Raw genomic sequence first — 23,664 nt, forward strand, 5'->3', positions numbered from 1 at the left:
TGGCAGGAAGGCACCCGTGCGGCGCCAGCGGCGACCGAGCCCGCACCCAGCGCTGAGACCTGCGGGCCCGTGTGAGCCTTTCGGGGCACCGCGCCGGGCTACCCACGGGGCCCGGGCGGCTCTGCAGGGGCTCCGAGGGCCCTGAGCGAAGCAGCCGCTCTCAAGTCCAGGGCTAGAAATGAGAACGGGGAGGGCACATCGGTTTGAACCCCAACCTTTCTTGGCCGGGCCGGGCTGCCCACGTTATTTCTCACCGCGGGCAGTCTCCAGGGGTGGGGATGAATTAAAAGGCCGCGGTAACTCTGCTAATTGGAAGAAAAAAAAACCCACCCCAGTTCGAGCGGAAAGGCTGCGCCTAGAAACGTGGTAATTAAATTCACGTGCGAAGACTGTGCCTGCAAGAGTGTGTTTCTCATTAGCCCCCTTCCCTGGCGGCCGGTCTGGCTGCCTCGGGCTGTGCCATCCCTTCTTCTTTTTCTTTTTCTTTTCTTCTTTTCTCTCTCTCTCTCTTGCCTTCATCCTCACCAACTGTTCCATTAGCCATTCTCCCTCCTCCCGACCCCCTGAAATATTCCCATCCAGGGCGGCGACCACCCCCACCCCGTGCCAGGCTCTCTCCGGGTGCAATGCTACGAAGCAGCAAGCAGTGAGGGTAGGGCCCGGTGCCCCTTTGCCAGCGCGCGCCGGCATCGGGGAAGCAGCGGCTGATACAATGAACTCCGACGCCTCGGGCCCCCTTTCCCAGTAAACGTCTCTGCCCCATCCCCAGCCCCATCGCGGCCTGAAGTATCCCAAATATCCGGCTGTGCTCTCTGAGTCTCTGGGATTTTCGTGTTAAAAAATCAACCCGGAAAAAACCCTCCTTCCTAAGTGCAATTGTCTGCAACGGGGCCTGGGCACGCCGGGCTGCCTTGTTCACTCTGTGTACCCAAGAAGACACAGATAATTAGTAATTTTTTAAAAAATAAAATAAAAAGGCTGTTCTGTTTCATAGCCTTCACACCCAAACAGGACAATCACTAAATAATTAGTAGGCATTGAGTAGTAGCTATTACCAGTGACGAAGAGGTAAGAGGAGACCCCAAAATCAAAAATTGTCCCCTTCCACACCGGGGATTTTGGGCCTGCATATTCTGACTGTGTCCGCTGGTATTTGACAAGTGAGAAGGGTTACACGTACATAAAGAATACTACATGGAGGTGCTCATCACAAGTGGCTCTGGGGAGGGGGGCAGTCTTCTAAAACCTTGGTGCCCACAAAGAACCCAATCTCCTGGCCTAGAAACCGGCAGCCAGGAGTTGAAAGGAATGGGTTTGTGGCTGAGCCCCGGAGCAGCTTCTGGGCCACCAGCCTCAGGAAGGAAGGGAAGTGGAGCTTTGCAGGCATGGGCTCAGTGCACGTGTGTATGTGTGTGTGTGTGTGTGTGTTGGAGGCAGAGGCAGGAAGGACGTTTCTTTGCAGTCCCCGGTGAGGAGAAGGGTCAGGCTGGCTCCTGTCTCTAGACTGCCACTTGGACCAAGGCCTCAAGTTTGTCTCCCAGTGCTCTGGAATTTGGAAGTCCTTTCACCCATTTGAAACATCCCATCCCGGCACCTGGAGAGGCCCTCTCTAGCACTGAGCCATCCAAGGGTGCCCTGCCTAGCATTCTGGGCCTGGTAGAAGCCACCGGCACATTAGCAGTCCAGCTATACCCCAGCAAGGCTCCGTGGTTGGGAAGCCAGAGCCGGGGAGGGTAGCCTGCAAGAGCTTGCTTAGCCGCCCGGGGCCACCTAGCCTGTCTGGGCCTCAGACCTGGTCCCAGCCGCGGGCCTCCCGCCAGGCTGGGGAAGGGCTCCCCTGCCTTCAGTGTGGCACACAAAGACGCCACCAATGTCCCTGGTCGAGCCTCCCAGGCGGCTTTTCGCAGAGCAGAAATGCAAGGCCGCCGCCATCCGGTCGTGATCGTAACCGAGGCCTTGTTGGTCCAGCGGCAGCCAGGCCACAACCAGACCCTCCACGGCTGCCCCACGCAGGCCCTTTCCCCAGCAGACTTCACCGACCTCACTGGGGCGCGGAGAGAAACGAGAGCTCCAGGTTCTCCCCAAGCCAGCCCTGGCCGGCTCCCCAAGGATGTTTTGGAAACCACCCGAGGAGGTAAGATAGGGACCCGGACAGACACAGGGAAGGGGAAGAAGGAAGGCAGGAGCCACAAAAGGAAAAGGAAAAGGAATTAAAGAGGAGGCAGGCAGGGGAGAAAAGAGGCAGAGGCGACTCCTGGGAGCCCAGGGAGCGCCTACGGAGAGAAGGGTAAGTGACAAGGCCAGGAGCCCGGCCTCTGTCCGCCTGGTCCCTCCTAGTTCGGTGGGGGTCTCCGGCCGACTGTCTGAGGGTTTTTTTCTGAGCTCACATGCGGGCTGTGTTGTGCATGCGTTCCAGTCTTGCAAGAGAGCGACGGGGTCCCCAGCCAGGCGCAGGCCTGGACCAGGGGAGGCTCTCGATCCAGCATGCGCCCCTGACCTTGAATGGCCCTGGGCCCAGAATTCTTACCACGCCCCCGGCGTCTAAGAAGCAGCCCCTAACCTGACCGTACCTGCACCGGGCCTGGTCGGGGGAGGGGATGACGAGGAAGGCACGAAGCTCCTGCGCTTGCTTGGAAAGCCGAAGTTGCCGCCGCAGGCCTGGCACGACCGACCGAGGCCTTGATACCCCGCCCGGCCCGGCCCCCGCGCGCACAGGTACCTGGAGACGATTTCAACTGAAGTAATGAAGGCAGTGTCGTGCTGTCGAGAGAAAGGTGGATCCCAACAACAGGAAACTACCTAAATCACCGACCAGTTCTGGTGCTGCCCGCGCGGGGCTGCCTCGCCCGCCGCCGCCGCTGCCGCCGCCGCCGCCGCCGCCGCCGCCGCCGCCAAGGGGAGAACCCCGCGATCGCGCCCGGCCCACCGCGCCCACCACTGCCGCCGAGTGCCCCGGGAGGGAGAAGCCACCGGCCCCAGCTAGGTAAGCTCGGGAGTGAGGGAGAAGGGAGCGAAGGCCAAAGGAAGCAGAGAAAGGCAGGAGTGGAGTAGGCCAGAAAACGGAGATCGAGCGGTGCGCGCGCGCTGTGTCCCCAAATCCTGCAGCTAGGCGAACCGGTGCCGAGCGGCGGCAGCCGTGGGCAACTCGGAAGCGCCAGGGACAGCACGGAGCCCGGCTCCCTGTCTGGCTGCGCGGCCTCCCGCGCTCGCTCTCCCCCTCTCTCCCTCGTAGCCATCCGCCTGCCGGGGCGCGCGCTCCCGCGCCCCCTCCCCTCCCCTCGGCGCCCCCCCCCCACTTCGGCGAACAGGAAACGCGTGGCCCCGCGCAGGGCCGCCAGGTGGGGGAGGCCGTGCTGGGGAGGGGGCGGCCCCAAGCGGCCCGTCCGGGGTCCACCTAACTGCTGTCGCAGGCGCCGGTGATGCGCTGTGGGCCCGGACTGCTCCCCGGAATTAGGCGGGGGTCTTCTCGGGCCCCGGTTGCCTCCCCGAGGGTCCGGAAAGAAATCTTGTTCGGCTTGCTCTGTCTATGCAGCGCCCCTCTGCACTGAAACCACTGGTCCAAGACAGCCACAATCCAGATATACTAGCAAGTCATAAAACTGAACAAAAGCCGACAAACCTTACGGCACCGGGGCTATAGGGTCCAGACAAATTACGACCGTCTAGGTAATATTTAAATAGATGCCTAAAGTAATTGCAGGAGACTCGGGCTAGCTCTCCTGTTGTAAAAGTGGGGCACGGGATAAAGTGGTAGGTGAAGATAAGAAGTCAAAAAAGAGGTAAAATGAAAAAGCTTCATTCCACAGCTTTTATTCTATAAGAACATAAACATCGTCTTTTTTTCCACGCACAGCAGCAATACAATATTAATTTATTCTGATTTAAGATTAGAAGTAAATAGAGCTAGAACTAACATTTATAATAACAATAGAATGCATTTGCTTAAAACAAGATTGGCAACTTTTCTTAATAATAAACATTTATACAGATTTGTATTTATAGCTTTTTTCTTTTTCTGCACCTACAGGTTTGACCCTTTTATGCATGTAACTTCACAGTATAAAGGAAATCCAAAGACTCTCTCCCTTCTCTAGTTTCTTCTGCTTGCCCCAGCCCTCCTAGGCTTCCATGAAATTGAGAAAGCCAAAGGGGGGAGGAAAAAAAAGGTGAATTAAAAAAAAAAAAAAAAACTCCACAAGATAGGGAGAACGGGTGTGCTTGTCTAGTGTTACCAGTGGTAACGATTTAAATGATAAAAAAAAATCCACGAATTCCAGACAAATACAAACGACATCACCAATAGCCATGATATGGAAATTCAGAGGTAAACTCAAACATTTTGGTCAGGCAAGGTGAGACCTCGCACATACTGGAAGAGAAGTTCCCTTCTCTTGGTCTTTTGTTTTGTTTTGTTTTTCTTTTAAAGCTGGTATATCTTACAGAGAAAGGAAAAATTAATCTGACTCTTGCTTTTGCCATCAAAGTCAAGCCCTTTTGCCTACACGCCCATGCCTGTGAGCCCTTCTCTAGGCCAAGGAAGAAAGGGGGGAAAAAAAAAAAGACACCTAGAGGCCTGCCTGCTCTGCTCGGCACAGCCCAGCCCAGCGCTCCAGGCACTCGTGCCCAGCTCTGGCTCCTTGCACGTGGAACTCAGGCCAGACAGCTCAACGCCGACAATGGGACATCGGCCTTCCAGCAGGAAACCGGCTCTGCAGAGAGGACCCCAGACTGCCCGGCCGGCCCACATGGGACTTGCCACCTAGGACAACGTCTGTCTCTATAGAATCCTAGCACGATATGGCTTTTTCCCCCAGAAAACAAGTAAACCGGCACCAAGCAAATAGACAAAGAAACAGAAAGAACAAACCAGCCCTGCACAGACGCAACTGCCCGGGAGATGGCGGGTGCGGGAGGGAGGCGTGGGGCTCCGGCACAGGTGCGAGTTCCTGGCAGAGGCTGCAGGCAGAGGGCGGGCACCGGCGCTCCGGACGCGGGACGAAGTGGCCTGGCCTGGAGCTTCATCAGGAAAAATTAAAGTTGGCTGTGAGCTCCCGGATCCGGTTCTCCCGGTTCATTTTCTTCAGTTTCATCCTGCGGTTCTGAAACCAGATTTTCACTTGTCTGTCCGTGAGATGGACGCTGCGGCTGATTTCTAGTCGCCGCTCCCGAGTAAGGTACATGTTGAACAGGAACTCCTTCTCCAGCTCCAGCGTCTGGTGCTTGGTGTAGGGGCAGCGCTTCTTCCGGCCGCTCTTCGCCGTGAGCCAGTTGGCTGCGTTTTCGCCTTTGGAGTTGCCTGGTGTTTAGGGGAATAGAAAGGGGGGAAGGTTAAACTGAGGCCACGCGGGCTGAGCGCCCGGGGCGGATTCGGGCCCGCGTCTCGCGTGAGCCGGATGCCCTTTGGTCTCAGACCGCGCGCCATGCCCCCTTGGGCGTGCGGAGAACCGCAAGTTCTTCCAGAACGCACGGCGACATCGAGTGGGCCCCCAGTCCACACCTCTTCTCCCAAGTCACAGTCTCCTCCGCTTTCCCCCTAGACACCTGTTTTAGCACAAAGCGGCTGGCACTAGCAGAAGGAGAGGCCTAGGAGGGCAGGCTGTCCATCTTGAACTTAACGCCTTTTTTTTTTTTTTTTTTTCAGTCTGGCCCTATGGCGGACAAGCATTTCCTGCAGCCTCCAGACTGGGGGCATGGGGCGCTTCCTCGGAGGGGGGCCTGGCCTGGCGGCCATCTCACTCCATCCCTACGATTGCCCCAGGTCCGGATGAGAAGAGGGAGAGAAGGACACAGCTGCATCCATGGGGCAGCCAGCAAAAGCCGATTCTGGGGTCAAGGGCCCTCTCTCACGTCTGTCCCTCCAGGAGCCAGGGCTCTGCAGCTGGGCAATCCGGATTACAGGGGAAGCGAAATAGCCCCTCTCGGGGCGCGCGGCCCAGGGCGCCAGCGTCCGGGCCGGATTTGCCTTTTCTTCTCCTCGCAAAAAGGATTCCCGCCCCTGCAGCAACTTTGAAAAAGGCATGGGGGATCGTAAACTCGAACTTCGCCGGTTAATGGGCTTATTTATTGGCGCTGGCGGCCGCTTATTTTGGATGCCTTACAAACATCCGCGCTATCTGCGGGAGAGCAGCTTCCCCCCCCCGCCCCCTCCCCCCGCGTGGGCCGCGCCGCGCGGGCAGGGCCGGGACCGGGGCCTGGGGCGCTGCGGGGCCACGGGGAGCAGCGTGCGCGGGAGGGGGGCTCCACGCCGGTGTCGTCGGCCTCCAGCCGGGGTGAGCTGAGGCCAGCGCCCAGGACGTCTTGGTGGGGGGCGCTAAGCCGGACGTGAATTTTTACTGCGTCCCCACGCCCAAATATGAAACAGCAAGTTCACAAGGTCAGCCTGCCTGCAGCTTGGGCCAAGGCCGGCCGGCTGCTGCGCGCGCTCCTGGGGCTCGGCTGCTTCCCTTTTCCGGCCGTGCCGCTCTGCCCGCCTGGCTGCGCCCTGCTTACCCAGGGAGTCCTTCTCCGGCGAAGCTTTGCTGCTCTCGGAAGGGGCCGGGGAGAGCTCCTCCGCGGCCGAGGACGACGCGTGAGCCTCCTCGTCCCCCTGCGAGCCCCCGCCGCCGCCGCCTCCGCAAGCCAGCGTGGGCGGCGGCGGCGAATCGAGGGCTCGCTCCTTCCGGGCCACATCGGCCGAGCCGGAGGCGAGTGCGGGCGGCGGGTCGAAGCCGCGCCCCGGGGGCTGCGCGGGGAAAGGGCTGGCGCCGAGCTGCTGCGCGCCGCCGCCGCCGCCGCCGCCGTAGCCCTTGGCCGTGCCGTAGGCCTGCGAAAGGCGGAAGTAGCCGGGCACTGGCACCCCGCTGGAGGCGCCCAGGGCGCAGCCGTCGGGCGGCGGGCCCCGCGGGAAAGGGGCCAGCTCGGCGGCGGCGGCCGAGCCTTTGGGGCATTTGTCCGCCGAGTCGTAGAGGCAGTAGGAGCTCTCTTCTTTGATGTTCTGCGCGAAAGAGCACGAAGTGGCCTGTGGCGGGGGCTGGGGTGGTTGCGGCGGGGGCGGCGGCTGCGGCTGGGGCTGCTGCTGCTGCTGCTGGGGCGGCGGCGGCGGCGGCGGCCCCTCGGGCGGCTCCATCCGGCAGGAGCGCGGCGCGTCCAGCCACAGGTCTATGGGCGCGGGAGCGTAGCCGTGCGCCCCGGGACCCAGGCCCCCGCTACCGCCGCCGCCGCCCGGCGACGCCGCCTCATTGCGCTTGCCGCCCAGCGTGGGGAAGAGCCCGCAGCTCTGCAGCCCGTAGGGCAGGTCGGTGGCGGGCGGCAGGTAGACCCCGCCATGGGCGTAGTAGCCACCGCCACCGCCCCCCGCGCCGCTGCCGCCGCCGCCGCCGCCCGCCTCGCCTCTGCCCGAGCTGATGAGCGAGTCGACCAAAAAAGAGTTCGCGGCGGGGCTCTCCGAGCATGACATTGTTGTGGGATAATTTGGCGAAGGCAGCAGATAGCCCTTTCTGGCTGACATTTCTTGTGCAAAACATGCTGAATACGATTAGCAATCCCCCCGCACCGCGGCGGGCGCCCGCAGCCAATCCTGAGCCAGAGTTTCCGCGCGACCACTCCCAGTTTGGTTTCGTAGGCGCGGGGCCGCTCTCCGAGGGCGCCCTCCGAGCCCGCGATTGATATAAATATGTAATCTGTATTGACGGGCCGGGAGACGCGCGCCCGACACCTTGGCCCGAAGGCTGGGAGCCGTAGGGGCCGCCCGAAAGCGGGCTGATGGGGGCCTGGCCCCTAGGCTTGCCCCGCCCCTGCCCGGACCTGAGCCCCTGGCGAGGGTCTGGTTGAGAAGCCCTAGGGCCCCGCGCAGTTAACAAGTGGGGGTGTTTACGGTACGCGCCCCGGCCTGCCTTGGGTGCTCCCCAACCCCGTTGCGGAAGCGGCCACTCGTACCTGGCGTGCGGTGACCACTGAAGGGGGCTCTGTCGGGACCTCACTCTCGTCCCATACAGCTCTGGAGCTGGAGCTGGCCTCATCTCGGAAGTGTAGCCCCTAAGACCACCAGAACCGTCTGAGTATTGTGAACCCCCTGCGGAATGGGAGCTGTTTTCACTGCTTCCAGCATCCCACATACAGTGTCCCCCAAAAAACGCAATGGCTGTTCCCTGGCCCTTCTGCCCTCCTCCCCACCCCATCCCCGACTGGTCCAGCCTGGACTTTGTCCTCCGCAGCGCTCACCTGGCTCGCCTTCTCTCCAACTCCTGTCGGTGGAGTTGGTGGGCTGGCAGGAGCGGCGGTGGGAGGCTGCGAAGCCTTGACGGAATAACTCCCAGAGCCGGCCCCCCGGGCGCCCCTGCCCCACCACCAGGGAAAGGCCCTGCACGAAGAGGTGGGGACTCTCAGAGGATGCGCCCAGCAGACACCTCTACCACGAGGCTATGCGCCTCTCCTCTTAGCCTTGGCATTTGTATGCTCCTGGAGGCTATGACAAGAACCAGTGTCACTGTACTCCTGCCTCTCTGTCTCCTCCCTTCTGCCCCCTCCCCCTGCGAACCCTAGGCTGGGGCAGTCCTTGCTCCCGCGGTGTGAGCATTTTAACGAGGCCCCGGTGAGGAAATCCGTTCCCTGAGAGGCCAGACTGAGCCGGGGCCTTGCTATAAGAGTGTTCTGAGGCCAGGCCCTCCACTCAGCAGACAAGGGGCGCTACCCTAGCCGACTAGAAATGGCCTGCCTGGGGCACTAGCCCCAAGCGTGGGCCTCACCCGCAAGCCTCAGGAAATGCGGCCTTTTCCGGCCGGATCCAGCAGGGCCTGGAGGTCGCCGCCTTGCCCCTGGCCTGCGCGAGGCTGCAGATCCCCAGGATGCCCTAGGTCTGCCTGCACCACCAGTCCCAGCTGGACCTGGAGATGCCGAACGCCAGGATCCCAGGAAGTAGCCGGGCTAGGCCTCTGCCTCTGCAGTGGGGAAGACTTGCATCCCGGTAATCTGCCCGTCCCTTCACCTCTTCCTCCCGGTAGGAACCCAGCCCCAGGAGGGACACCAGCTGCAGAGGGCCACAGGAGCCACGGAGAGGGCTAGCTAGGTAGCGCCCAAGCCCTGGCTTCAGGGATTGGAGCAGCCTCGGTCCCTGCTCTGCACAATGGCCAAGAGGTCCCGGCACCGCTCACGCAGTCGCTCCTGCCAATTCCACCTTGGTCTCCCCATGCCGGGCATCCGGGTGCAGAGGAGGAAGATGGAGAACGAGGGAGAGAGCCAGAAGAAAAAGACAGAGGGAGACAAAAGCGCATGAGAGCCCGTTCTCTCCAGCCCGACAGATTCTGGGGCCCGCAGTAGCAGCTTGGCAAAATCAAGACAGAGATTGGTGTGGAGAGATCATTGACTCTCCTTCGCTTTTCCTGCTGCTCTAGCCCCAAGGCCAAGGCAAGTTTTCCTCCTGCTGGGTCCAAAGACCAAGTCTGAGTGCAGGGACGCTTCAGAGTACTGCAGTCTGGGGTCCTAGCTCTGGCTCCACAGATCCGCCTGGTTCTGACCCAGCTCACCAGATGGGTGGGTGGAGGAGCTAGCTGGGACTGTGGTGCTCAGCAGTGCCACCTGGAAATGCTACAAAGCTGGGGATAGCCTGTTGAAGGAGACTTTGCTCTTCTGCCCAGGCTGTGCCTCTCAGGAAGGGATGGCAAGCAGGTCCCTGGAGGAGGAACCCCACCGGGCCAGGCTTGGAGCCATGCCTGTTCATGCTCAATGCACAAAGCAACACGCCTGGTCGAAGTCAGGGGAGGGACCCGGAGTATGCTGGAGACGGAGGAGTGAAAGGCAATGATATAAACCTATTCCAGCCTATTGTGCAGTCAGGGGCCACTCCGGAAAATCTCTCACAGATTCCGACTTATCCTGCGAAAGACGCATCTCTGCACATCTCCACAACTTGATATGTCATGGTCAAGGAGTTCCCAGACCCTTGAACGCCTTCTCCCTGGACCCTTTAGAGTCCTCAGGGACTCTCCTGGGACTCGGGCCTGCCAATTTGGCTGGTTAGACAAGCCGATCCCCTGCTGCAGACAGCTCAGGCTGCTCCCAGCTAGGACCCCAGTGGGGTGGCCAAATGGGGCTGGAAGCTGGATGGGATCCAGGGGAGGCTGCACGTGCCAGGCAAGGTTACAGAAGTCAGCTTGATACTGTGTCTGCATCAAAGGGCCAGGCTAGCTAGGCCTGGAGGGGCTGCAAGGTGGGCTTCGTGACTGGCACACCGAGGTGTTGGCCATCGGGGCTTGACCTGGCCCTTGTGGACAGTGGGGAATGTTCCTCCTGCGTAATTCTCTCCCGCTTGCAATAAACCAAACAGGATGTGGAATTTGAGCTCTTTCTTTAGAAAAAAAAAATCCCCCCAAATTGTGTATGCCTACGGAAGCCCCTCTGTGGCCCAGAACCGCCGCCCAGACTTGCTGAGCAGGGAGGCAGGGACTCTGCGGGTGCACCGCCACTCTGACCGCCTGATAGATCAAACCCGCGGCTTCGGGAACTCAACTGAAATGCTGCCTCCTGCCTCGGAGCCCTCAAACTCCGGGCTCCCTAGACTGCAGCACGGAGGTGTCGGCCTGTTCGGTAAAATGTTCCACGTATCCACTGCCTCGGCTTTCGGAGCCCTCGCGAGTCAGGGCCGAGAGAGGAAGAGCAGCGGTTCTGCCGCCGCGCGGGGTTCCCGCCGCCGAATTTCTCCGTCTCCCCCAGGATGCCTTTGGCCCGAAGCCTCGCTCAAGCCCATGCAGCAGCTGCGCCGCCAGCCCCAGAGCCTCTGTTTTATTTTGGAGTAAATAGCACCCGCTTCTACCTGGGTGATGACACCCATAGCCCGCCCGTGGGTTAAGCCCTCCAGCAAGGATTGCGCGGCCATTCACTGATTAGCGGGTTCCTCCTCCTGAGTAGGCCCTTTGGAGGCAGGAGAAATAAACATATTGCTAAAAACAAGTTCTCTCTCTTTCTAAATAAGTCGAAATTGAGACAGCGGGTGAAGAGTTTGTATCTGCAAGTCAACCTGTATGAACACAGGGGCTCCGAATCCTCCATCAGGCTGTGTGAGTCGCCAAAGAAAAACAAGCATGCCTCCACATAGCTGGTTTTAACAAAAACTCAGGCATTTGTGCGTGGCTAGAAAATTGCACACTGGAAAGTTCTCCTGTAAGCAGGGACATTATGTTCCCCTCTGAGGAGGTCCACAGAGGCAGGGGTATTTGGTGTGCCTGCTTTGAGCCGATCAGGTGCAATCTATCCCTCAATAACACGTTGTAACATTTTTTTCTAAATCCAACCATTGAGCTGGCCTTCCTCTGCCCCCACTGCCAGGGCGGGAGTGTTGGGCCTTTTTACACACCCCTTGAATTGCAATATTCTTAGTTCTGTCTGTGATAGAGCGCCTCTGGCCTTGAAGCTGGAGGCGGTTCTGGGACTGCAGAAAGCGGTCCGAGGTGTGGGCGCTAATTCCTTCCTGTTCTGCCAAGGTTGGAAACCCACACTCAACAAAGACTAGTGATTTGGATAAGCAAAATTCACCCACCCACAGATACACCCAGCACCCACTTTCTCTTTAACCCATACTACATATTTAGGAAGAGAAAAAAAATTCGAAGAAGTGTATAAAAAGATATGGAAATAAACGTTTAAATATGAGAGAAAGGAAATTTTAATCACACACTCAAAATGTGCGTTACGATCCTTTAAAATGAGTTCTGTGACAACACTGATGCAGTGATTACTCAACTGAGTTTATCCTTGGTGCCAGTTTTTCGAAAATGTATGTCTTTATGCTGCACTTTTGCAAAATATGCAAAATCTCATTCTCACATCTAAAAATTTGCTGCAAGATCCCACACCGGGTATTTCTAGCCCCGCATTCTAAATATGCAGTTCAAAGACTTCGCCGGCGGCCTCAAACATCCAATTCGACTTCTCGGCCTTTTTGGGCAACAAAGGGGAGACCTAGAGACCTCACCTAACAGAAAATCTGCAAACTCCCGGCGTCTGCCTGGGAGTGTGCGAGCTGAGGCGGCCACGGTCGCCGCGCGTGCACCATTTTGTGGGGGTAGAAACTTTGTTTCCCCACTCCCGCCATCTCTCTCTCTCTCTCTCTCTCTCTCTCTCTCACACACACACACACCCTATCCCCCCCTTCCCCCCCCCCCGCACCATACAGCCAGAACCCCTGGATATTTCTACGGAATCGAAAGCTCGCCCTGGGTGCACAGCCGGCGCACGGAGCTAGCCGTCAACTTTTCCACGAAGGCCTTCGCTCTGCGCTGCAGCCAGGAGCGGCGAGGCGCAGGGGCGTGGACGCTGACCGCATCGCCCTGCAGCCCCAGCCGCGCGCTCGAGCTCCGCTGGGACGGCGGCCGCCTCCCCGCTCCCGCCCCGGCCAGACTCGGGGCCTCTTACCTGGACACGTTTCCGAAATCGCCGGCCAGGGGCCCGGGCTTCTTCGCGCCGCGACGCCCGCGACGCCCGGCCGAGGCTCGCCGCTCTGAATTGTACCCCAAGCACGTCTTGAGCGTGAGCCCCCTTTTTTTCTGACACGAAGGGGAGCAGGACAAGTCAAATCATGCCCCGCGCAGCTCTTAGTATCAGGAGCGAACAAAGGCCAAGAATCACGCTGGGGTTCCCGGCTCCCCGGCGGCTTTGACATTGATCGGAAGTGCGCCATCTCGTGGCGGCTGAGTGCCTAGGTGCGACCGGAGCTGTAGTCTGGAATCCAGAGAGCAAAGCCGGCTGCCGGCGAGGAGAGAGGGAGAGAGAGAGAGAGGGAAAGGGAAAGGGAGAGAGGGAGAGAGAGAGAGGGAGAGAAGAGGGAATGTGCCCAGCCCGCTGCTATTGAGATCTCATTTTTACATCTAAGAAATTGCTGCAAAACCCCAGCCGGGTTTATAGCGGCGCATTCCAAATATGCAAATTGGCCGGCCCCAGACGGGTTTACGACCGCATTGTCACAGCCATCGGAGGATGGGCTTTTATAGGGCTCAGAAATCAAACCCGCGCCCGCCCGCCGCCCGCCCGCGAGCAGTCCTCCTGGCTAGACTCTCCAGCAACTTGAGAGACTTCGGTTAATCTTCAACCACCCCGAAGGAAGTCTGTCCCCAAATCCGGGCTTTCCTACCCGCCCTTTCCCTGCCCCCCCACCCCCAGGAGGGCCCTCTTCCTCTCTGTGTGTCCATCAACCAAGACATCCATCTCAGCGCCTGTCCCCTCTCCCCTTTCAGCTCAGTTTCCCCAGTCGCGCCGGTTAGACAAACACACAAACAAACAGCGCAGAGTCTAGGGCCTGGGGCCTCTCTCCAAATGAGACCCTCTCTGGTGCTCTGGCCCTGCCTGGGTGGCGGCAGAGAGGGTGGGGTGGGCAACAAAAGGCTCTGTCCCTTCCGCCCTGCCCCTCAAGGTTATGGGTGATGTCCAAATTTAAGGCAGAAGTTCAAAGGCAGAACACAAAGGGGAATGCGGCATCCTTCTCTCCCCAAGGGGAAGCTGCCACCTCAGACGCAGCTGCCCCTGCTGAAGGGATCCACAGGCACCCCCAGAATGCTTCCCAGTGCGCAGGTGAGCAGGGCAGCCCAGGGTCAGGCCCACTGGTCACCACAGGCCCCACGGCCTTCTCCAGGGTCGAGGTCAGTTTGAGCAAATTGAGCTCCACTGGCAGCCCTGAGAGAACCCATCCATGGATCCCACTTCCCACAAGGACCAGGGCCAAGTACCTTGGCTTCCTAAACCTGAGTTGTACTGCAGTGAAATCCTGACTCAGCCACCTCCTGGCCCCCTTGGGAGCTTGGTCACCTGCCCTTTCCCTAGTCAGTGGATGGGGGGGGGGGCAGACATTTGGCAGCAACGGACCAGCAGGGAGAGGAATGTCACACCAGCAACTGATGACACTCATGTTTCCAGTCTCCACCGTCTTTATTTTCCTTGTACCATGTCGCCTGTATGCACATTGTGACATACACGGTGGGTCAGAACTGGGCACCAGCTGACACTCCCACTCCCAACAGAGCCAGCGGACATTTCTTAGCATAGGAGGGCAGAGGGCATTCAATGAGAGGGTGCTTGCTGGCTTTCCCAGATGAAGCTCCAAACCGCCTCCACGCATCCCCTTAACGCTTTCCAAATGCCACAAGAGATGAAAAAGACCCTCCTGGACCCCTTCCTGCCCCAAAGGAAATCAACGAATGAATGACAAAAGAAAACAGCCAACCCAAATAGGCTATGGTTCCTTTATTTACAAGTCTTTTGAACACCATCCCTGTATGAAGCATACATTCAAATACTCTTAGCAGTGAACGAGAGTTTAATCGTGGGACACTGTAAACAGATAGAGCCTTTAAATATTCTCATCATCTTTTCCCCCCTCTCTACATTGCATCTTTTAAAATTCGCTTTGGTTCCTTCAGGGAAATATATATATAATATAATATTTATCTTTTAAAATAATTCCAAATCACTCTCAGGCTCTTCGAAGGTGGTCGGAAGATTCTGAGCTCAGTTCTGGAGCCAGTGAGGGCCGAGCATGGCACCGGAACTGGGTGTTTGGAGGGACCCAAGTCCCTCATAGCCATGGCCTAGGACCTGCTGGCCAGGCCTGCCGCTCTCCTGCCGGACACCAAGAAAATCCAAGCTTCGCTAAGTGTGGTGCTGGCCTTGCCGAAGGGCCGCAGCCTGCAGAGCTCGCGACCGGGGCCAGCAGCCTAGGCACAGCCTCTGGCAGCAGCCTGCTCTGCAACCAAGCGCTGGGCCTGGGATGCAGGCTGGGACCAAGACCCCGCTTGGTAGGAAGCAAAGCCAAGTGGACTGCTGGAGGCGGCCGCTCGCAGCTCAGGCCCAGGACAGTGCGGTGGGCAGCCGGGTTGGGGGTAGGAGGCCGAGAGGCCACCTGGAATGGGAGATTCCTTTGCACTCAGGGATCTGTAGCCCTCTTCCTCCTCACGGCCACCTCTTGGTCCAGCTGCCTTTCACATTGGCTTTGGAAACAGCCCCATTCCCGGTCTCTAGGAATCCTCCCCCTTCCTCCCACCCCTGTCCCCACACTGAACCGGACTAGCAGAGAGAGCACATAGCCTTTTGATGCAGGGGTCCTGGGGGTGGGCAGCTCCGGTGTGGAGGGTCCTGGGGGAGGGGGCCGGCCTCCAGGGGGCCTGGCAGGGGGCCCAGTCCTCACTGGAGACCACACCCAGCCCAATGCTCCACAGGCTCCAAGACTGAACCACCACGGGTCCCCAAACTGCTCATTCTCCTTGATGCACAACTCAGAATTCGATTCTTCTCAGAACCTAACGGAGACAGTCCCAGGCCCCTCCTGCTGGGCTATTCTCTGGGTAGCCTCCCCGCTCTTGAACACCTTTTTTTTTTCTTTTTTTTCTTCAACAGTCACCACGTGGCTTGACCTAGTCAAGGGCAAAATCTTGCATTTTATCTCCTGTGTCTGCGTCCCCCCACCCATCTCCAGCCTGCGGGAACCTTAGAGGAGCGGGTTGGCTGAATAGTACTGTAAACGGTCTCTGTTAATTTTTTTTTCCTTCATTCTTCTGTTCTGAAACCAGATTTTGACCTGGCGGTCGGTGAGGTTGAGCATGCGGGACAGCTGTAGGCGTTTTTCTTTGTTGATATAGACGCTGAAGAAGAACTCCCGCTCCAGCTCCCGGATCTGGTACTTGGTGTAGGGGCAGCGTTTCTTGCGGGTGCGTTGGCCACCTAGGAAGGAGAAAAGCAGGCGGGTGAGCCAGGCAAGCCAGGCCTTGGGGGCGGCACCCCCAGGCAGGGACTGAGGGCTCAGCCCAAGCCCCCTCCAGGTCTCCCCAGGCCCCTGCCCTGCGACTCCTGCTGCAGATTGGGGCAAGTTGTAGTCCCAGGCTGTGCCCCAGATAAAAGCCAGCTCCCACAGAGGCCCCGGGGGAAGCTGCCCCCGCTGGCCCCAGAGCAGCAAAGAGGGCTCCTCGCAAAGCTGCAGCCGGCTTTGAGAGCCGCCGAGTGGGGGTTGCGGCTCCCACCCCGCCAGACTAAACAAACAGTCGCCCGCGGACATTTCACCTTCCAGCACCTGGGCCGCCCGCTCCGCAGGCAGTAAAGCCGGCCCCAGCCCCAGTATTTGCCTGTTGCGGCCGTGACTGGGCCCTCGGTAACATCTGGGGAGGCCGGCGGGTCTTTGTGGAGCCTGAATCCTGGCCACTGGCTCGGCGGTCGGCCTGCGGGCTCCCCGGGGGCGGGCGGTGACAGCGGGGGGGGGGGCACGCCGGGCCTCTGCTGAGCACCGCGAGGGTCCCCTGGCCCGAATGCAAGACAGGGAGGGGGGGTGTGCTACTTTGGATGGGATGGAGGGAAGGGGGCGAGCAGGCTTCACTTCCCCCTCTTAAAAGAAAAGGAAGAAGAAGAAAAAAAAACCAACACCCTACAAGACCAAAAAATTCTGCTTTTGACAGATTGGATAACAATTGCTAAGTAACATGCAGCAAGACAGAAGGCAGCACGTAATTGCCACAGCGCCAGCGGAAAATGGCTTCCTTTGGACAAAAAGGCCAACTTTGGGTTAATTTGTTTCGTTTAATATATTGCTGCCGCGGAGAGGGCTGCTCTCTCTGGGCAGCGAGCTCCCAGCGCCGCCGCCCGACAGCGCAGCCTTTGAGTCGCGGGCCGGGGCTACAGTTCCCGCGCCACACATGGCTTTTATAAAAACCTCCGGATTACCTGGCTCTCCACGGCCCCCGCTCCGCGGCGGGCCAGGGGGAGTTCGCGGGCGCCCACCGCCGGCTCCCCAGCCTGCAGCCGGCCCCGGGCGGCGCGCAGCTGCCGGGCTTCGGGAGCTGGGAAAGGAAAAAAAGGGGGAAAGGGAGTTGTTGGTTTTTTTTTTTTTTTTTTTTTTTTTTTTTTGCAGGCATGCTTTGGCCGGTGGGTATTTCACGGCCAATTTCAGCACTCGCCACGTGATCCCGCCTTTTATAACAAAGTTTTGTTGGGGGGAAACCTAAAGGCCCTTCATAAACCTTATATGCTTATAAAACAGCATATAAAAATTTAACAGCGGCGCTGCGCTAGATTTCCAACTCCCCTTTCGCAAAGCGCAGGGCGCTGCCTGTATACATACTGGAGCCGCCGGCCTTGTCCTCAGTGTGGCCGGAAGACGACTCCGGGCTGCTGCTGCTCTCCGGGCGCCGCCGCCGCTCCTTCTCCGCCGCCGCCTCCCGGCAGCCGCCGCCGCCGCCGCCGCCGCCGCCGCTCTCCGAACTTGAAGTTGCCGGCGCGCCCGTGGCCGCCGTCACCGCCGCCGCCGCCGCGGAGGTCGTCGTGGCCGCCGGGGGCCCCTTCTCGGCGCTCTTGTCCCCGGGGTAGTCGGAGGAGGCGAGGCTTTCCGGGGTGCCGTAGGCAGTCTCAAAAAACTGGTCGAACGCCTGCGGCAGCACGCCGTTCCTGCCCACCGTGCTATAGAAATTGGAGGAGACGGCGGGGGTGGGGTGGTGGTAGACGTTGGCCGAGCTCTTAGCCAGCACGTCGCCGGGCACGCCGGCCGCGCTGGGCGCCTGCAGGCAGTCTCTGTGCACGAGCTCCTCCGCGGAGTAGCAGTGGGCCAGATTGCCGCGGGGGTGCCACTTAGTGGCCGGCTCAATGGCGTACTCCCGGAAGGTCACTTCGCGCACGGGTTGGACCTGGGGCAGGTTGGAGGAGTAGGAGTATGTCATTGGGCGCGAAGACGGGGTCTGGGGCAGGAAAGAAGGGAGGCTGGAGAAGTCTGGACCCGAGACGTAGTAAGTACAACTTGGCAAGTACATGTTAGAGGAGCAGGGACCACGCTCATCAAAATCCATCATTGGCTACCTTGGGCGCTCCGCAGTAGCCGAGCTTAACATGATTCTCCACTGCAGCTGCCTCTTTGAAGCGGATCCGTGAAGTAGAAATTTGGAGACGTAGGCTGACGTGGAAATCTATCCCCATCCTTAGCAGGGAGGTGCTGGTCATGTGACCCGATGTTGAAATTGACAAGCTGCGAGCTAGTCCCGGCCTTTTTTTTTTTTTCTCCCTCCCTCTCCCTCTTTCCTTTTTTTTTTTTCCCCCTCTTTTCCCTCCCCTCCCTGCCCGGCTTCCTTTCTTTGTAGCCACCTCAGGGGAAGCAACAGATCGTCACTCGGCGTTCTCACCGAAAGCACGTAATCGCCGGTGTAACTCATGTTGGCTGGGGGGCCTCCCGGCGCGCGGCGAGGCCGCGGTGCGCCCCGTGCAGGTCGCGGCGCTCAGCGGCACGGCCCGAGCCTCCAGGGCGCCAAGGGCGGTGGGAGCACGACTCGCGGCCCCCCCCGCCCCGCCCCGGCCCCCACCCCCGTCGTCCGGGAGGACGGGGCACGTCCGGGGCTAGCGTTGGGGTGGCCAGGTGGAAGCCCGGTGGTCTCACCGTCTGCTCTCCGCGAGGTTCGCGTCCGCAACCCCCTCTCGCACTAGCTTGCTTAGGGGAGCGCCTCTGTCGCCGACCCCGTTCGGGGCCAGGGTTCGCCGCCGTGGATGTGCCCGCCTCGTGGCTTGTCCGATTTGCACGGTGACTTGATTACACGCTCGCATTCATGGTCACTTCCGAAGCGCTTTAGTGCCTTCCGTCCCTAAACCGCCGACAGCCGGGCGGCTTCCCCTCGTGGCTTGTCGATGATCCGCTGGGTCCGGAAGGGCCTTCGTCTCACCCGGGATCCACCTCTCCCTTCATCCGCCCTGCTTGCCTCCCCCACCCCACCCCTTGCCCTTGGAGAGATCCCCCTCTTCTCGCCGCCGGCCGGGGGGTCGCAGTGGCTGGGCAGAGCCCCAGGCGCGGGGCTGCGCCGCCGCTCCCCGATCCGCACGCCTGTCTGGTCTTCTGCGGCGGAGGCGTCGGACACCGCGCAGTTGAGGCGCGCCGGGGGCCGCTTTAGAGGCGCTGACATCCGAGGAGACTTCTCCTGGGTATGCTGCACCTTTGGGGTGTGTGGGGGGTCCGCCAGGTTGCTCCAGGGCTGTGGGGGAGAAAGGGGGCGGCGAGGCGGGGTGGGGGGGTTGATGAGCAAGGAGCCCTGGCAGAGAGAGGGATAAACCCGCCTCCTCTTCTTCCTTGCAAAGCTTGAGAGTGAAAGCCAGAGGTGTGCAAGGTAGAAAGTCACACTTCGAGGCTCGCCTTTCCTGCCACTCACTCCCTGGAAGGGACACGACGCCAGAGAGAGAGATTGAAAGACAGAGGGAGAGAGATGCCCCCCGTTTGACATACCTTAGGTGACAAGGTGCCTAGGGAAGATTCGAGCTAAAGATGCAACCAGCTTTCTTGGAAAGAGGAGAGAAAGGAAAAATGAAAACAGCAAAGTAATGCTCGCTCTCTACAGGGTTGAAGGAGACAAATCTGGAGAAAGCAAGGGGAGGGAGAAAGCGCAGGGCAGCCAGGCAGGGGCCAGCAGCTGGGGGGCAGGGGGTCCCTGAAGGAAAGTCACAACGTGATCAAGGGTAACCTTTTCCCTTTCCCCTCGCAGGAAATAGCCAAAGGTATTTACATATCTTGGGGAGATTTAGAGTATAAACTCTAAGATCTTGGGTATTTAAGTGTCAGCATCGATTTATTTATTTATTGCTGAGCTGACTGTAACTGACTCAATAACAAATCTGATCTTGTATTATACTGGAAATATTCTTATGTATTCTCTCCAAATAATGGCTCACTATTGCATTTGAATGCCCCCTATAAATATCAATAATATCGAATAATGACTCTGTAGTGAACTAATTTATTAGCGTGAATGTTTATGTGGTCCTCCCTGCTCTCCATCTCCTCCTCTCTTACAGGGGGTGCTTATCAAAAACCAAGCCGCTCACACACATTGGGTTAATGAAGTCCTTTATTTGGGATATGTTTCAAGAACTTTATTTGAGGGCCCTCGAATCCCTTAGAGCGGAACTCAAAATTATTTGTGCTTCTTCATCCGGACCTATTTGTCCAGCCTGGCTTGGAAGAGAGAGGGTCTGAGCAGTGGGAGGGAAGGTTGCTGGGGAGGGGTGGCTTGAGCCCTCCTAAAGCTGGGAATCATAATTACAAGATCGCCCTGCAGTGGGGGGGTGGGGGGGGTGGACACTTGTATTTCCAGCAGCGACCAAGGAGGCAGAATGCTACACAGAATCTCTGTCTTGGAGAGAAATAATTCAAAAGGGGGAAAAGAGGTTGCAACCAGCAGTGTTGGCGCTGTCCCCAGGCTTGATTTGGGCTACCCCAAGCTCAATCTCAGCAGCCCACCCAGTCCTTGCCACCCTTACCCTCGAACAAAAGGAATGCAAGAGGGGTTTCAGTGAGTTTGCCATAACAAAGGCGCCACCATTGCAGGGCTCGCCCCGCCCCTGGGTGAAGGCAAACAAATTCTTGCACTTGTATTAGGGCTTTTAAGACCGTAATTGAGCCCGGGGGGCGTCTAGGAGAACCGAAAACAGTTCTAGACAGACCTGCGGTTTTATAGCAGTTTTGGCAGTCAACTTCAGCTTGTGCCTGAGCAGACTGGCCGCAGTAGCCTGCCCCGGCTGAGTGCAGCCCCTCTCCTAATTAGGTCCGGTGCGCCAGAAAGAGCGGGTCCCCGCCGAAAGGTCGGTAAGGGGGTGCACGCCGTTCCGCCTCGTATCGGCTCCCCAAGGCCCCTTCAAGGAGCAAGCCGGAGAGTGCTGTTTGGTCGGTTTCCTATGGGTGTGCGGAAGACAAGGCCAATTCCCGAGGCAACGCGGGAGCGGAGGAAGGCGCTTGGGGAGCGGCTGGCAGGGCGATTCCGCAGGCTGTCCCCAAGCGGGGTGCCCGCAGGGACTTGCAGCCTGGAACGGGGCATGTGGGGGCGCTGCCGTGAAGATGGACCAGGGAAGAGGCTTTTGAAGCCAGCAGAAGGCCTGATGCAGGGACCGAAGAAGGGGGTGCTCGGATCCCCAAGGCCGCACAACGTCCAGTCCTCTGCGCCACTCGGAGGGCAGTACCTTGGCCGTGTGAAAATGTCCCCCAGGCAGGCAGCCGGGGTTAGGGGGTGCGCGCAGCCCCAAGGATCCGACCAAATCTAGGGGACGAAGGGAAGCCGGAGCTGCCGGGTCCCCGGTTTTGACACTGCTTTGAGCCTAATTGATTCTTTGGCTTTGCAGGAGGCTCAAGAAGCCGAGCTGAGCACCCAGGGCCCTGGGAAAGAGCCGGCTGGGGGCTGAGGCCGCCCCGGAAGGCCAAGTCCGAGTTGCAGTTCTTGCAGAGGCCGCGGCGGGCGAGGCTGTGACATTGGCCCTGGAGACTGATTTCCCATGAGCTGCTCTTTCTCAGGAGTTGCACGACGCAGGGCCATCTCCAGAAAACAGTCTGCGGCGTCTATTTCCTTTCATCGTCCACCCGGAGCCCCACGGCGGGTAATGCAAGAGGCCAAAAATGTTTGGAGGAAGAAAAACAAAGGCAGGAAGTGGCGGCGGCCTGACGGTGCGTGTGTGTCTCTGCAGAAGGGAGGAGGGATCCGGGCCCAATCTCCTTGTTTTTCCAAACTTCAAGGTCCAGGCAGCCCTCGGCGGGGCCGGGCCCAGTCGCTCCCCGCGCAGCGCTTGGAGGTGGCCACCGGGAGAGGAGAAGGCCGGCATTCGCGCCAGCCTTGTCAGGCGGAAACGGCTAACAAGGAGATTTGGTCAGCAAAACAGACCGAGCCTGGGCGAGACTCGGTCTGATTTGGCCCTAAGGGTTGGACTCAGCGGCGAGGGGGAGGGTTGTGCAGCGCCTCTCGGACCATCCTCCGCCGGCTGAGTGCGCCCCGGCGAGGACTCTGATCCGTGCGCCCGGCATTCCAGGCAGAACCCCGGAATAAAGTGTGTCCAGGCGCGTCTGCCGCCTCCTCCTCCGTTTCTTCTTGCAACCGGAGGGGTCCCAGCAGCGGTGGGCTCGCAGGCGGGCGAGGTCCAGAAGGAGTGGGCTCGGAGCAGTCAGGGCGCACTCCAGGCAAGGTTCACCCCTGGTCTCCGCAATTGTGCCAGGGGCGTTTCCACCACAGTCCTTCCAAGGAGGTGCGCGACGAGGTACATCACTTGATGGGCAGCTTAACACCCTCTGGCTCCCTGGACAGACCAAGCTGCAGCTGGCGGGGGAGCATACCCAGCCTCAACCACCTCAACTAGTGAGGCTGCTAGGCCACCCTCCCCTCTCCTTGCGTTAGGAGGCAGCAGCTGCTCCTCGTCCCTGGAATCTGAGAATCCAAAGTCCCCTGTGCCTGCATTTGGAGCCCCCTGAATGCCCAGAGTGAGGTCCATAGTGTGAATGTCAATGCCAGCGCTGTTCCCACTGGCCACTCCTTCTCACACCAGGCCTGTCCGCCTGCAGCTCCTCTCTCAACCTGCCTCTGTACTGCAAGACTTCCATGCTGGTGTCTCCTGGCCACCCAGTACTGGGGGTGGGGTGTGGTGGCTGTTAGAGTCTTGACTGTCCCTTGAGTCTGGCCTCCCTTAGAGACCTGAACTAGGTCTCCCACTTCCTTCTTTGGACTACGCTACCCCACACTGTACCCTGTCTGTCTGTTCTCCCTCCCTCAGCTACATGTCCTCCTCTTCCTGATGCATCTCCTGCTTTTCTGGCTGGCTGATCCCTGGTGGTAACTAGCCTGGGGGGGGGGGTGTTGCCCACTAGACCAAATCTAAGCCCGCAAAGCCTCTAGTTGTTTCTCCATGGCTTGCGTGGAGCACCATCAGTGTTCTGCCTCTTATTTTCCTATTATCAAATGTGGCACTCTTTCGAGAAAGCGACACACAAGACTATTTCAGCCCTAGGGACCATACTGTACACAGGTTCAGCAGGCAGCAGGGAGCCCTAGGGTGGAAACAGCCACAGAGTCCTTCCGGGAGGTTGGAGGCCAGGCCACCATTAAGGGAATGTCTCCTTCCATGTAGAGGTGTCCTGTGGGTGCATCTGACTGCTTTGGTGAGCTGGGGACATGGGTTGCCTGAGATGGCCCAGTGTCTGTTCTTGGGGCTTGGTTCATCAGCGGATCACCATCAAGCCATCACATTTCCAGACCCTGCCCAAATGCTAAGGCTTCAATAAAACACCAGATCATCTCTCCTCACTGCTAGGTGGGTAAGGGCTCCTATGCCCCTTTATGGAGGCCTCTCATCTCCACCCACAGCTCCCCTACTCCCCCCCCCCCAAACACAGGAACAGGTAATGCCTTGAACTTGACCTCATGGTGGGTTCTTGATCTGAGGAGCAAGTTCCATCATCATTCAATGCCCTTAAACATCTGAAAAGTCAAGACCTTCCTTCTGGCCACTGGGGGCTGGGGCACAGGGCTCAAGTGCCTGGCCAATCAGTTGGTTTAGTGGGTCTCTAACTCATGGGAGAAAAGAGAACTATTTTTATTTTTATCTGCTCCAACTCATTAGAGAAGATTTTATTTATTCTTTTCCTTAAGAGTGGGAACAAATGGGGAGGGCAGTGGGGGGGGGGATGTGGAAGGGTGAAATCCTGGTTCCCACCAGCTGCCTTCCATTCTCCCTGCAACTTCGGCCGAAACGGGTTTCCCCAGCCACCAACCTCTGCCATAAAGAGGACAAAAGACCGTGACCCAACCAGGAGCTTGGCTGCGGTCCTGGCTCCTCTGTCCCCACCGCTGTGGCTCACAGGATGCCCCCACGCTCCCAGCCCATTGCCTCCTGGGGCAGCTCACATTCCAGGCTGGGGAGCAGCCCCCGCCCCCCACCCCC

General features: G+C 59.0%; 2 protein-coding genes across 2 annotated transcripts; both read right to left on the reverse strand.

Annotated features, from left to right (window-relative positions):
* Positions 1 to 3,804: 3,804 nt before the first annotated feature.
* HOXA10 (homeobox A10) lies at positions 3,805 to 7,677 on the reverse strand. The gene is made up of 2 exons (XM_062179266.1): positions 6,490 to 7,677; positions 3,805 to 5,296 (listed from the first exon to the last, which is right to left on the reverse strand). Exons 1-2 carry the CDS (start codon positions 7,484 to 7,486, stop codon positions 5,022 to 5,024), a joined length of 1,272 nt encoding a protein of 423 aa, XP_062035250.1. The 5' UTR covers positions 7,487 to 7,677; the 3' UTR covers positions 3,805 to 5,021.
* A 6,521-nt stretch (positions 7,678 to 14,198) lies between these two features.
* On the reverse strand, positions 14,199 to 17,946 carry HOXA11 (homeobox A11). The gene is made up of 2 exons (XM_062178439.1): positions 17,066 to 17,946; positions 14,199 to 15,678 (listed from the first exon to the last, which is right to left on the reverse strand). The coding sequence occupies exons 1-2, from the start codon at positions 17,784 to 17,786 to the stop codon at positions 15,446 to 15,448; spliced, it is 954 nt and encodes a 317-aa protein (XP_062034423.1). The 5' UTR covers positions 17,787 to 17,946; the 3' UTR covers positions 14,199 to 15,445.
* Positions 17,947 to 23,664: the final 5,718 nt, after the last annotated feature.

The sequence above is a fragment of the Lepus europaeus genome, chromosome 20 (assembly GCF_033115175.1).
Source record: "Lepus europaeus isolate LE1 chromosome 20, mLepTim1.pri, whole genome shotgun sequence".
NCBI classification, from domain to species: Eukaryota; Metazoa; Chordata; class Mammalia; order Lagomorpha; family Leporidae; genus Lepus; species Lepus europaeus.